Below are 14,790 nucleotides of genomic sequence, written 5' to 3'. Positions count from 1 at the left end.
TTGAGAGGGTGGGGATTGACATTGTTGGTCCCCTAGACCCACCAACTGCCTCAGGTAACAGGTACGTTTTGGTGGTTGTGGACCATGCCACCAGGTACCCTGAGGCAATACCCCTCCGGACAGTCACTGTTCCCACAGTGGCTAGAGCCCTACTTGGTGTGTTCACCAGAGTGGGGTTCCCAAAGGAGGTGGTCTCAGATAGGGGCACAAACTTCATGTCTGCCTATCTGAAAGCCATGTGGGATGAGTGTGGTGTTACTTATAAGTTCACCAACCCCTATCATCCACAGACCAATGGTCTGGTGGAAAGATTTAACAAGACCCTGAAGGGCATGATCATGGGTTTGTCTGACAAACTCAGGAGGAGATTGGATGTTCTCCTCCCATGTCTGCTGTTTGCCTACCGAGAGGTGCCACAGACGGGGTTGGATTCAGCCCCTTTGAGTTACTGTTTGGGCACCCTGTAAGAGGCCCATTGTGCTTGGTGAGAGAGTCTTGGGAGAAGCCTCTCAGAGAGTCCAAGGAGAATGTGCTAGATTATGTGCTGAGCATGCGGTCACGCATGGCTGAGTACATGAAGAAGGCAAGCAGAAACCTGGCATGACCAGAAGGCTACCATGCCCGAGTATCACCCAAGACACCTGGTGTGGGTTTTGGAGCCCATCGCTCCTAGGTCACTTCAGGCCAAATGGACTGGGCCCTATCCAATTCTGGAGAAAAAGGGTGAGATCACCTACTTGGTGGACCTTGGCACCCCCAGGACTCCTCATAGGATCCTGCCTGTTAACAGGTTGAAACCCCACCAGGACAGGGCAGACATGACCATGCTGATGGTCACTGAAAAAGGAGGAGGAGAGTGAACCTCTGCCAGACCTCCTGTCCTCAAAAGGACAAGATGGGTCAGTGGAGGGAGTGGTACTCTCTCCAAAGTTGACAGACCAGCAACAAAAAGACTGCAGGCAAGTATTGGAGCAGTTTGCTAGTCCGTTCTCCCTGACCCCTGGACTCAACCAACTGGTATCCATGACATTGACACTGGTGACAGCTTGCCTGTCAAGAACAGGCTGTACAGGATGTCTGACCAGGTCAAGGCCAACATCAAAGCTGAAGTGGCTAAGATGTTGGAGCGCAAGGTAATTGAGCCCTCTGACAGTCCTTGGTCCAGTCCAGTGGTACTGGTGCCCAAACGTAATCCCCAAGGTGGGAAGAAGGAATTGAGATTTTGTGTGGACTACAGAGGTCTAAATGCAATCACTAGGACTGATGCTCACCCCATACCTAGAGCTGATGAGCTCATTGATAGGTTGGGGGCTGCCAAAATCCTGAGCACGTTTGATCTGACCTCAGGATACTGGCAGATTGCCTTAAGTCCAGGAGCTAAGGAGAGGTCAGCATTTTTCACACCAGAGGGCCACTTTCAGTTCAAGGTGATGCCCTTTGGCCTGAAAAATGCTCCTGCCACCTTCCAATGGTTGGTGAATAGAGTCCTGTCTGGGTTGGAATCTTTCAGTGCAGCTTATCTGGATGATATAGCTGTATTTAGTTCCACCTGGGAGGACCACCTGAAGGAAGTGCTTCAGGCCCTGCTTCAAGCAGGCCTGACTATCAAGGCAAGCAAGTGCCAGATAAGGCAAAACTCAGTTTTGTACTGGGCCACCTTGTTGTGGAGGCCATGTACAACCTCTCCAGCCCAAGAACCAGACTATCCTGGATTGGAGGCTCCTAAAACCCAGACTCAGGTCAGGGCCTTTCTTGGCCTGACTGGGTACTACAGGAGGTTTGTTCAGAATTATGGGACCATAGTGGCCCCTCTGACTGAGCTCACCTCCAAGACACAACCCAAGAGGGTAATTTGAACCCCAGAGTGTCATAAAGCTTTTGACACCCTAAAACAGGCTATGTGTTCAGCACCAGTGTTACTGGCCCCTGACTATAGCAAGGAGTTTATAGAGCAAACAGATGCTTCAGAGGAAGTGAGTGGGGCAGTGTTAGCACAAGTTAAAGAAGATCAACCATTTGCCTTCATCAGCAGGCGACTACTCCCCAGAGAGAAAAGATGGAGTGCCATTGAGAGGGAGGCCTTTGCTGTGGTCTGGTCCCTGAAGAAGTTGAGGCCATACTTGTTTGGCACTCACTTCCGTGTACAAACTGACCACGGACCTCTCAGATGGCTGATGCAGATGAGGGGGGAGAACCCAAAACTCGTAAAGGTGGTCCATTTCCCTACAGGGGATGGCCTTCACAATGGAGCACAGACCTGGGACTGCCCATGCCAATGGAGATGGCCTTTCCAGGTTTTTCCACTTAGCTGATGAGGACTACCAGGGTGTAGGTTAGTACCCATCACCTTTCATCCGGGGGAGGGGGCAGTGAAGTAAAGTCCTCCTTTTTGCCCTGGTCACTCCCACACTTTTTGGACAGGTACTGGTGGTTACTGGCTCTTGGCTGTGCCCTGGGTACTGCTTACCAGTCCCAGGGCCAGTGCTCTGTGTAAAGTGGATATGCACATTAGGCTAATTATAATTGGCTAAGTTAACCTACCTATAAGTCCCTAGTATATGGTAGGGCATGTAGGTTTAGGGACCACAGCATAGGTAGTGCACCCATAGGTGCACAGTGTCATTTTAAAGGCAGGCCTGCCTTGCTGGCTGCTTTTAAATTAAAGTTATATGCAAATTCAACTTTGGAATTAAAAGTAGTTCCAAAGTATTAAACTACCTTATTTTTACATATAAGTCACCCCTAAGGTGTGCCCTATGTGCCCCTAGGGCTGGGTGCCATGTAACTATAAGCAGGTACCTTATAAAAGTAGTGTAATAAGCCCTGGTGAGGTAAAAACAGCCAAATTCGTTTTTCCCTCATGGTAGTAAATGGCCTTAATAGGCTAGAATGGGGAGACTTGTATTTTAATTTGTAAAGTCCCCTTAAATGATGGATACCAAGAGATTGGTATCAAATTAATTGTTATAATAAACCCCACAACTGCCAGTTGTTGGATTAAATCTAATTTGTTCAGGTAAAGAGTTTTAAACTTTACCTGAAAAGTTGCCAATTTCAGCCCTGCATTGTTTTTGCTGCTGTGCTCTGATTGTCCAGCCTCTGGCAGCCAGGCCAGGCTGCCTTGATGAGGTGTGAAGTGGCCTGGCTTCACACAAAGGAATGTGCCTGTGGGAGGGAATCTCCCCTCAGCGGGTGGTGAGGCAGGAAGGGGGAGGGCAGCCAAACTGGTCTTCAAAGGCAGAGAAGGACATTTGGAGCAACCAGCAACATCCCACATCCTGCAACCCCAGACAAGTAGGTGCCCCCTTGATTAGATTAGGAGAGGGTAGGAGAGGGGTGTGTTTATGATTTTTAGCCATACCAGTGGGTGGGCTCAGCCAGATGTAACCTCCAAAAATCAGATTCAGCCATGATGGATTTTTGAAGAATGTTGCCTCCTGGGATTGATTTTTGCCACACTGCCCAGGAAGTGGTCATCACAGGGGGAAGGACCCTGCACCTGATTGGAGAACCAGGACCCCCCTGCTTTTTGCCCAGGAGCAAGGATAAAACTGGCAGACCTGCACCCACTCCCCAGATCCCCATCAGATTCCAACAAGGAAGAACCAAAGGAGAAGAAGGACTGCCCTGCTGGACCCCTGGCCTGCACCTGGAACCTGCACTCAGAAAGACTGCACCAGCTGCACACTTGGGCTTCACCACAAGAAGGACTTTGCCTGGATTCAACTGGTTGAAGGAGGGACTCGCTGTTTGCTACAGGTGAAAAATTGCTAACCAGAGTCCCCTGCACCAACTCCTGAAGAAATCAACCAGCTGACCACTGCCCAGCGGCCAAAAAGGAGTTTGCGCCAGGTGCATTCTGGGAGTTGTAGTCCGCACCCCCCTAAGGACCATCTCAGAACTTCCGGACCCTTGGGGTGAGCTGTGGACCTCAAAAGAACCTTAAAAAGGACATCTGGGAGAAGCCCCAGAAGTTTGGAGAACTTTTGAAAAAAAGCTCCATTGAGGGACGGACCCGCCGCAGCAACTCAGGCCAGGTCGCGGTTCAGGCAAGCCGGCTAGAGTTGCTGGTTCGTCCCGGTAAAGAAAATCTCTGAAAAAGAGACTAAGTCCGAAGGTAAAAAGTTGATCGGGCCCTCCAAGCCAGCGTATCAGAGGAGGGCTCCAGGGACGTCGGATCAAGATCCAGGTTTACCCCGGTCGAAGGATTTTCACCTCTAAAAAACAACTAAGTCCGAAGGTAAAATCTCCACCGAGGATTCCCGCGACGCGTATCCGGACAAGGGCTCCAGGAGATCGGGTTGGACTGGCAGGGTCGTCCCGCTGAAGAAAATCTTCAGAAAAGAGACTAAGTGTGAAGGTAAACTTTTAACCGAGGCCTCCCTCGGCCAGTAGCTGAGCAGGGCTCCATCGTGGTCGGCCTTAAACTTTGACTTTGCCCCGGTCGAGGTGCAACCAGATGACCCTATTGGCGCTTTTTGTTTCTAGGCGCTAAAAAAACAATAATTCTTTAAAAATTCATATCTCCGGTTCCCCTTATCCGATTTTATTCGTTTTTGTGTCATTTTAAAGATAAAAATATAATCTATTTTTATAAATTGGTTTTGGATTTTTAAACTGTTTGCTGTGTTTTATTTAATTACTGTTTTGTGATATTTGAATGCTTTACACTCTGTCTCTTAATTTAAGCCTTGACTCTTGTTTCCAAGCAACCAAGGGTTGAGCTGGGTTTAATTTACTGAGACCTAACTGGAGGTTAGTGGCCTATTGCTAAGTGTAGGTACCTACCTGCCCTTACCAATAACCCATTTTCCAACACATGGCTTGTCTTCCCTTAGGGCACTAAAGTCAGAGGACGCAGACTGTACCTGAAAAGTCAGCACATTGAGCCCCGGTGGTGCACTGAGGACAGAGGACAGGTAAATGATTCTCATTCTTACCATTTCTAAAGAGCGTTCATTAAATTAACCAACTGGAAATCAACCTTAATTAGTCAGGTTAACTGTGCAAGAAGTAGAAATCTTACTCCAACATGATCGAATCAGGTCAAATGCATCATCAATGAGCCTACCTCAAGGAAGCCATGGCAAGTAGGCTTTGTATGAGGTGTGTACACAGGGGCACAGGAAATTAGAAAAAAAAAAATGGAAAAAATACAAATTTTAGTACATGCTAGGCTCCCTAGTTGATTGATTGTAGAACTCAGAAAAGCATCTGCATAGATTATCTGCTACTTACTTCGAAAGGTACCTATGTAGTATGTTCAGGTTTATCTCACCACATTGTCCCCTTCCTCCATCTAGATCATGCAAAAGTTGCCAAAAATTATCTTGTGAAATATGAACGGTTTTAACACTGTGGCAGAGTTTACAAACTCCTCGTGTTTGATTATATATTCTGAACACGTCCCTAATCTTCTAAGAAAATGGTTTTGTTCTAACATACCTACCACTATGGGGTGGCACTTAAGTAGTTGAGTTACTGGTCCATTTTTGAGCATAACATTCTCACCTCAACCCAACCCTCACTTTATAATCCGAGAGGATTCACCATTGGCAGGATGGATGGCCTGAGAGACGCAATGGGAACTGGATCGCCATGGTATGTGCTCTGTGATTCCACTGCTACGACGTTGAGCTCATCTTTGGCCTCAGCCCCAAGGAAAATCTGCAAAACCAAACAGACAAAATGTGTTTGAGTATCATTCAAATTAAGTAGTTTATGATGCCTGGAGTCCAACCCTTTTTCATGTGTACTCTCAGTTAATGACTCATTTATGCGTCTAAATCAAAATGTGCTTTTCTAATTTACTCTTGAATTTGAATTCACGTGTATACTGGCGTGGAGCAAATGCAGTTGATACCAAAGTGCTGCAATGTGTTAAAGTGTATTTTCCTGGTTTATTGTAACTAGGCCTCAAGTAGGCATCATCTTGTCATTAATGGATGTGTTACCCCTGTTTATTCTCTGCTTTTTTCTGTGCATGTATTCAAACAAGATGTTGTTTTGTTTATTTCTGATTGACTATTTTCAGAGAAGACTAGCCCAATGTTTCTCAAACTGTGGGTCGCAACCCACTGGTGGGCCACAAGCCGATTTCTAGTGGGTTGTGAAAGTCCAAGCAATAAAAAATAATAGATGTCTTTCAATTCTTCATTTATCTTTTCACATTTTGGGTGCTTCAAAGACAGATGTCAAATGTCAGGCTATTTATTCTGACAAATTGCTTCTTATATTTTTTGTTAACATGGGGACTGATGTTCACAAACATCTCACTTTGAGTCAGAGAAAGAAAGTCAATTATGTGACAGTCCTGCTGGGGTACACCACTGTGAAAGAAATGGCTGTATGATGTCATTTTTTGCCACACACCACATTGTATATGCCTGTAAATGCACTGTACAAAGTCAGCAAAAGAGGAAATAAAAAAGAAAGCACTTTTTTGTAATTCTTAAGTATTCTGGCAAAACAAAGATTTTAATAGTATCAGACTAAAACAAGTCACTACTTGCCATCAATAAAACTGCATGTATGTGCAAATTTAGTGTTACTTTAAAAAAAAAACCCGCCGGTCTCATGTCATTAAGTTTGTCTTTCTCAAAGTTAGTTGTGGTTCTAAAATATTTGGAATGCGCTTCTCAAACATACTGTAACATTTTCTGAAAGACCTTCCACTTGCACATCGCATTGCATTAATTCACAATGGTACGCTGTTGTATATGTAACCAGCTTGTTCCGACACCTCTGGATATTATTTCAGCCCCTCTGAATCAATAAGGTGGTAGGGTTGTGTGATGTTTTAAATTTCTGTATTCTGATTTGATGAACATGTATCTCTTTGCTGACACAAGTTTGGAGTTCTAACATTGCTCTTTGGAAAAAATGGCTACATAAACCTTACAATTGGGGGTGAGCCACGAGACCTTTCCTATGCTACTAGGAATGCCTTCTGATTTCTTACAAATTTACTGCACATTTTAGACTTAGCATGTCTCGGATTCTGTATTGTATGGCATTAATGGCCTTTAGGGCAATTGACCTCTATGTAACTCATCAGCCTCTGCATTCTATTATTTCAGTAGAATAGGATACATTTAGAAAATGTGGCAATTGTTCGAACAAGTAAGACCACTAACATGCAAGGAGGGGTAATTGTGGTCGATGACAATGACAATGACAATTGGTATTGGTATGGTTTGGCAACACCTGCAAGTAGATATGGAATTCAGGATTTTGGTGGTCCTGCTGGAGGAGGGATTTTTTGTGGTATATAGGAGAAAGAAGAACAGTTGAATATTTCAATAAGGTGAAACTTTGTGTGGTGGTGGAGCGTGCAATAGTGTGAGTCAGAGGTGAATCTCAATATATAGATAAATGACCAAAGGATACTGAGAAGATTAAGGAGTTCATGATTTATGGCTTCATAACCAGTGCTGAATGATTATGGTTGTTTTCATGCTTTGTGTCACAGTGAAGTGCTATCTTCAAACAAGTGGTTTCAAGATAGATGCTGTTGAGTCACTATGAGAAATTGAGTTTGTTGGTTGACTGGGGTGTGAATGCTTGTCAAGCAACAGCGTAATCCTGTGCAGGGTAAACCACAAAAAGTCACCAATTTTACCCGTGCTTCACTCTGGGTCCAGGTACATGTTTAAGATGGTGGGAGCCTGTTAAGTCCCTGTGGCTCAAGGAAATGGAGTCCTAGGTGTAGAAGGTGATGCAGGGCTGGGCTCCGATGGCCCCAAGCATGTTCCATGCTTCAAATCAGTCCTTCCTGGTACAGCATTAGTCTGGAAGAGTGCAAAGCAGGTCACAAAAGCAGGCAGTCCTCTGAGAGCCCTATCATTGGTCCAGTAGTGAACGGAGGAGCAGGTCTGACAGCGCTCTATTTTATAACCTGGTGCTCTCTCCTAGAAGTTGGGAGAAGTTTCTAGAAGGGTGCTCTGAAGTTCCAGGAAATTGCTGCCTCCCCTGTTCTTGCTCCTAGCTGGCTGCACTGACAATGTAGGGTTAAGACTATTGTGTGGTAGCAGAGCCCGGCCTATGCAAATGCAAGTGGGGCTGTGCTTAGCTCCTCCCCCCCTCCAACCTCCCCATCAAGTCAGTTAATGGCCCAATCAGGCTCTGCTAATCTCCCTATTGTGTGACTGTGTGGGGTGAATTCCCAAAGTCCCAACTGTCAGTTACACCCAGCCATGTGACCTAAGGTTTTACAGGCACAAAGGGCTAAGGGCAAGAAAATGCCAGCTTTTTAGAAGTGGCATTTTCAAACTTGTGGTGATAAACCCTCTTTAATGGTAAAGACGGAATTATCATTACAAGTTCATGGGTACCAAACATAACATGTCTACTGTTGAAAATAGCCTCTCTGCAGGGTCACCTTAAACTTTTTGCCTTCCTCCTCTTCTTTTTCTGGCCTCATTTTTTCTGGCTTTGGGACACTGCACACCTTACCACTGCTAACCTGTGCTAAAGTGCATATGCTCTCTCCCTTAAATATGGAAACATTGGATCATTCCCAACTGACATATTTGATTTATTCGCAAGTCCCTAGTAAAATGCACTACATGTGCCCAGGGCCTGTAAATTGAATGCTACTAGTGGGCCTGCAGCACTGATTGTGCAGCCTACATAAGTAGCCCCTTAACCATGTCCCAGGCCTGCAATAGCAAGGTCTGTGTGTGCAGTTTCACTGCCACTTCTACTTGGCATTTAAAAGTTCTCCTTTTTCTACATATAAGTCACCCCAGAGGTAAGCCCTAGGTAACCCATGGAGCAGGGTGCTATGTAGGTAAAAGGCAGGACATATACATGTGTGTTTTATATGTCCTGGTAGGGTAGGAGCCTAAATTCGTTTTCCACTGCGAGGCCTGCTCCTTTCATAGGCTAGCATTAGGGCTACCCTCATGCTGCTTTAGTGGTAGATTCTGATCCGAAAGGGGCAACCAGGTCATATTTAGTATGGCTAGAATGGTAATGGAAAACCCTGCTTATTTCTGAGGTTGGATTTTATATTTCTATTTTAGAAATGCCACTTTTAGAAAGTGATGGCACTTAAAATCCATGTGTGCCTTACAGCCTGTCTCCAGTCAACGTCTGGGCTGGGATGGGCTGGTTGACAACTTCCTTGTGCATTTCACCCAGACAACCACAAACACAGGATACTCAGTCACGCCTGCACTCATCTGCATACTGAATGGGTCTTCCTGGGCAGGAAGGGTGGGAGGGTGGAGGGTCTGACACTTACATTTCAAAGGCTAGTGGCATGCCCTCATACAGTGGACTGCCAAACCCCATACTGGGATACTGTCCTGGCAGACAGGCCTGTGCTGAAAGGGGAAATTTGTGCACTTCAAAACCACTCTTAAGTTTCCCCCACTTCGAAGGCACTTTTGGGTATATAAACTGGGTCTCTCACCCCACCAACTCTGACACTTCTGGAACTGAACCTGCAACTGGTCAAGAGGAACTGCCTGGCTGTCCAAATAACTCAACTGGACTGCTTTGCTGAGAAGGACTGCTGCTCTGCTGTTGCCCTAATGCCCTCTGACTTTGCTGAGAGGTGCTCTCCAAGAGCTTGGATTGAGGCGGCCTTCTTTTTTCTGAAGACTCAGGGACAAAAAGACAATCTCTTCAGGAAACGCCTTGTATGCCAAAAATCGCTGCACAGCCAGCCGGAAACGGAGCACAGCTGTTTTGGGACAGAGAAATCACTGCACAGCCGAACCAGAATGATGCAGCCCGACTTCCAGAGTGAAGATTCGATGCTGCGCCCGCCTTGCAACAGAAAATTCAATGCACGACCCTTCCAGATTGATGTAGCCAATTCCTCGAGTGAAAAATCGATGCAGCACCTGCCGTGCGACAGAAAATTTAACACATCACCCAACCGGATTGACGCAACACCTGTGACTTCCAGTGCACCCAGGATTTACCCACATCTTCCCTGGGCATCAAAAAGATCCCCGCATTGCAGTGAGGAACCAAGACTGCATGCCGAGAAACAATGAAAAGCCCCTTGCGGCATGAAAAGAAACGACTAATCATCTGTGCCACGTCGGAAAATCTGACGCACACCTTATTTTTCCACATCTCCTCCTTTGCGGTCTCCCTGCATGTTATTTTTGACACAAACCAGGTACTTTGTGTAATCAAGAAACAACTGTTGATTTCTAAGATTTAAGACCCTTCTTAATCTTGCAAAAGTGATATCTCAAGTTGTGCTTATTGAATCTTTATCATTTTTCCCTTATTTTAACTAGATAAATATCATATTTTTCTAAACCTGTGTGGTGTATTTTTGTGGTGTTTTCACGTGTTACTGTGTGAGTTATTGCACAAATACTTTACACATTGCCTTCTACGTTAAGCCTGACTGCTCAGTGCCAAGCTACCAGAGTGTGGGCACAGGATAATTTGGATTGTGTGCGACTTACCCTGACTAGGATTGTGGTCCCTACTTGGACAAGGGTGTGTACCTCTGCCAAATAGAGACCCCATTTCTAACATCTACCACCTCTGGTGTAGGAATTACAACTTATTAATATTAATAAGGTATCCCTAATTTTATTGTATGGAAGGGATAGGCCTTTCAGTAGTGAGAAAACAAATGTGGGAGTTTTTCACTACTAGGACATGTAAAGCTAAAGGGTACATATCCTACCATTTAATGACACAGCCCCTGACTTATGGGCTACTTAGGGCCTACCTTAGGGTTGACATATGCGACAAAAGGGGAGTTTAAGATTTGGCAAGGGGTTTTAAAGGCCAGGTTGATAGATTAGTGAGACACTGCCTTCAGGCTGCAATGGCAGGCCGGGGACAAGTTTTAAGGTGCCACTTAAGTGGGTGGCACAATAAGTGGTGCAGGCCCAATGGAAACATTTAATTTACAGGCCTGGGTATATGGTATACGACTCTACAAGGGACTTGCATGTAAATTAAATATGCCACTCAGGAATAGGTCAATCAATTCATGTTTAGGAGAGGGAGCACATGCACTTTAGCACTGGTAGTCAACAGAGTCAAAAGGCCAACAGAGCAAAAATTCAGACAAAACGGAGGCAAGCAGGCAAAAGGTTTGGGGGAAGAACACCCTAAGGCTGACCTGTCTAACAGACACTGTGCAACAGTTTGCTTTCATTCTGTAGATTTGACAAATACATTTCCTCTACTGGGTAACTGAGTGGACCAGGGGATTTATTGGCTGTATTAACACTAATGGTACCACCATCAGTCTATCAAGAAGTCCGATTTTTGTCTTGGGGATAGAAGGACTAGGCACTGGCATTGAAAGAAGCTGATTAGATGGTTTGTGTAATGATTCATTTTGAAACATTCTTCTAGGATATGTTAAACTTTCAGTCAGTCAGTCAATGTACTTTGTTTCGGTTTTAACAACCATAAAAGTAAAAAATGCTAAAATTATCAAATAGCCTATAGTAACCCAAGTGATGCTATCCCAGTGCCTTGGGTCTCATAGACCAGATCCAATTAAAATATTTGGCCACAGAACAAATAATGAGTTACCTTGTTTCAATTTGTAACAACCGTAGCGTAGGGAGGTATTTTCTACATCCCAGCGTCCTACATATGAGAATGATCCAGCTTTTTCTGCGCTGGTTATAGCTGGGGCAGGAGAAAGAAAAAAAGGGGGCCAAAGTTTCCTCTGCTCCCCCAAAGCAAACTGGACACCCAGAACCATTATAGGTGTTGGGTTCCATTTTGGAACAGAAGGATTGTAGAGACAAGGAACCATAATGAAACTTAATGTATAACTAACTTGCACGAGGATTATGGATAAAATCAAGGAAACAATCAAACGCAGCATGTTGTTTGTGTTCAAGGCAAGCATTCGTGAGAGAGCTATGGTTAGCTTTCTTCACATCCCGCTCCCATTTTCAGCTCCAGTATGCCTCTTTAAGGGATTCTTTAGTGAGATGTGGTGAATCGTCAAACCAGAACTGGACATGGTTGTGGTCCATCAATCTACCCCTCACGGAGCTTACCCATCCAATTTTGTGTGACCTATCCAACGTAACTATCTTTAAAAGCTTGGTAATATTCATGGAGTGCTGGGGTGAACTTCATCCTTCACCAATTCAGTAAGGGCCTAAGCTGTGGGTCAGTAACATGAGGCCCATATCATGAAATAGTGGCAATAGGGGGCTGCTTTTGGGTAAGCTCATTAGGGCTCTCAAAAAGTTACTCTCCACAATGCCTAGCTCTGCCATAAGAACTGAGCCCCAAATGTTGGGCCCATATAGGACACTGCCTTCAGCTTTGGCTCTCTAGATTTCTAATGGGGGTGAAACATGCTTGACTGTCGCAGATCTATAAAGTCATAGAATTGCTGCAGCACAGTGACTTAAATTCAAAGCATTTTTTTTAAGCTGCTGAGCCTAGGACATATTGTTGGTTAGAAATATTCCTAGGTAGTTGAATTCAGTGACAATGATTGCCCCTCTAGCATTATAGGCCTCTAAAAGGACCTACGGGGGCTAACGCTCATTAACTTTGTTTTGGATGGTTGATGCTCAGACCCCTACAGTTGCAAAATGCGACAAAGTTGCTGAGTAGCATCTTCAGGCCTACTGGCGTTTTAGAAATCAGCAGGGTATTGTCTGCAAACAGAAGAGAGGGGCTCTTCCTGACAGCCACCCTAGGAGTGTCATTCGTGACATACTCAAATTTGTGTCCACATCATTTAAATAAAAAGGAAAGGGTGTAGTGCTAAGGACACACCATTGACGTGGTGTAGACGTATGATGATATTCAGAAGTTCGGGGGAAACTTTACTGTCCTTCAGGACCTCCCATAATTTACAGCAGGGAACCAGACCAAAGGCCAATTTAAGTTCGACGAATACTGGACAAAGACGGGATTTTTTCTAGGATAACTGCCTTCCAGTATATGATCATGAATCATAATACCAGAGCTAAAGTGCTTATCTGAGTTCTGACACCCGCAGGTAAATACAAGAGTGCTCTGTTGTCCTCTATCCGAGGGTCTAGTTCGAACAAGCTATGTCGGCAAAAAACCGTCTGTTCAACATCTGTGAGGCTAATTGGTCTAAAATTAAGTGGTGAGTCCCCTGGGCTTTTTTTTGTAAACTGGGGCGATTCCTCCTGCTTTCCAGCTGGGTGGCATTTCCATCCCTTCCAGTCTAAGATTAGATAATGTGTTTAAGAGCCCAATTTTCAATGTCAGACAAAGAGATCCCCAGGGACTCCATCCGGTCCGCTGCCTTCCCAGAGGCTATGGCCTTAATTGCCCTCACAGTCTCATTTGGGGCAATATGTGATGCACTACTGGGGGCTAGTAGTACAATCTTTAGGAGAGACTTACCCTCCCCGTGCCTCTTTAACGGAGGGCCATACAGGTGTGAAAAATTATTAAACCAGGAATCTGAGTTAAGGTTTTCTGTAAGGTGGGAGATATGGCACTGTCTCTTGTTTGCAACAAGGTGCCAAAACTGCCTGTTGTCTTTGGTTAAGGGGTCTGCAGGTACATCTGTTTAAAGCTGCATGTCCCATTCAGAATGTGCCTTTAATTGGGACACCTTATACTATTTCCTACACGCTCTAATTTCATCAACAGGACCGCTCTTAAGGGCTTCACACACACCAGATTTTGCTCTACTTCATTGCCTGTTCAGCCAGTTACGGCCTGGATTGCCAGTCCTGTACCTAGGTGCGTGATACTGCATAAAGCAGGTCCACAGGAAATGAAAAACGTTCCACGGCTCATGTGTAGTATTGAAATACCCTGCGATAATAAGGGACTAGTGTGTTGCAAAGGAGTTCCTATGAGCAATAAAGTTGTACATCGTCTGTGTTACTCCCCCACGCATGATTCCACGATTATAGATGGTACTGATATAATGCGTGCAGGAATCCTCCCCTGTGATTTCAATATATCATGGCGATATCAACTGGGCATATTCTAATTTTTAAAGTAGTGCGAAACCAGATGAGAAAAGCAGCCGCTGGGCGTCCCTTCCCATTGTGTTGTGCGGGAGAAAAATAAATTGACAGATCGGGGCCTAAAGGCTGGTTTGATGCTCCACGTTTCCTGTAGGAGTCAAATGTCAAAACGATCAATGAAGTCCCCGCATTCTGACTCACTGAGCTTCGATTTTGTGCCAGCCACTTCCCAACGCAAATTGAATGGGGCGGGGCTGTTCCTCGGGGGCGCGGAGGAGAAGTAGGGATCTCGTCGGGGATGTTACAATTCTGGCTTCGCGATATAGCAGTGGGGGCTAAATCCTTCTCCCCTAATAGCTTCATGAGTGGGATATTCCTGAGTCAATCCACCATCGAAGTTTCTGTGAGAGATGCTAGGCGATGGATGGTTTGTTGGACACAAACGAGGGGAAGGTTTAATTTGAAATGAATAACAGTGCCCAAAGGAGGGTCCCTACGTAGTTCCATTTCAGTTAGTCACTAGACCAAAGCGCCAGATATTAAAGTTCACTTACTATAATCATACGATTCGAGATGCTCAGTAAGGTCGCAGTGCAGACTGGAAGGCATAATATCAGGGAGTGTGATCGAATAGCAATTATGGACTGACCTTATATGGTGTATATATCGATCAGAGAATTCTTACCTTCGTACGTGCCCAGGGACAGCTTGGGGACCCCTATCATATACGTGACCTGACATTCCCTGTGCGGACTGCCCTTTGGTGGATCCTGGGTAGGGGAATTAATGGCCCTTGAATGGGCATAATTCATGCCAGATCTAGGAGGCACAGAAGGAGAAGGCGTTCCTCAGTTCGGTGTCTTGA

The 14,790-nt window shown here is 45.3% G+C and overlaps 1 protein-coding gene across 1 annotated transcript in view; it reads right to left on the bottom strand.

Moving 5' to 3' along the window:
- The window catches only part of LOC138266597 (nucleoplasmin-like), a 96,490-nt gene that overhangs the window by 17,721 nt on the left and 63,979 nt on the right, over window positions 1-14,790 (bottom strand). The window contains exon 3 of the mRNA XM_069215433.1: window positions 5,551-5,667. Coding sequence (XP_069071534.1) covers window positions 5,551-5,667 — 117 coding nt within the window. The remainder of the gene's footprint in view (window positions 1-5,550; window positions 5,668-14,790) is intronic.

Source organism: Pleurodeles waltl, chromosome 11 (genome assembly GCF_031143425.1).
Source record: "Pleurodeles waltl isolate 20211129_DDA chromosome 11, aPleWal1.hap1.20221129, whole genome shotgun sequence".
Lineage (NCBI taxonomy): Eukaryota > Metazoa > Chordata > Amphibia > Caudata > Salamandridae > Pleurodeles > Pleurodeles waltl.
Note: the sequence above shows the minus strand (reverse complement) of the source record. Positions and strands in the feature narration are given on the sequence as shown.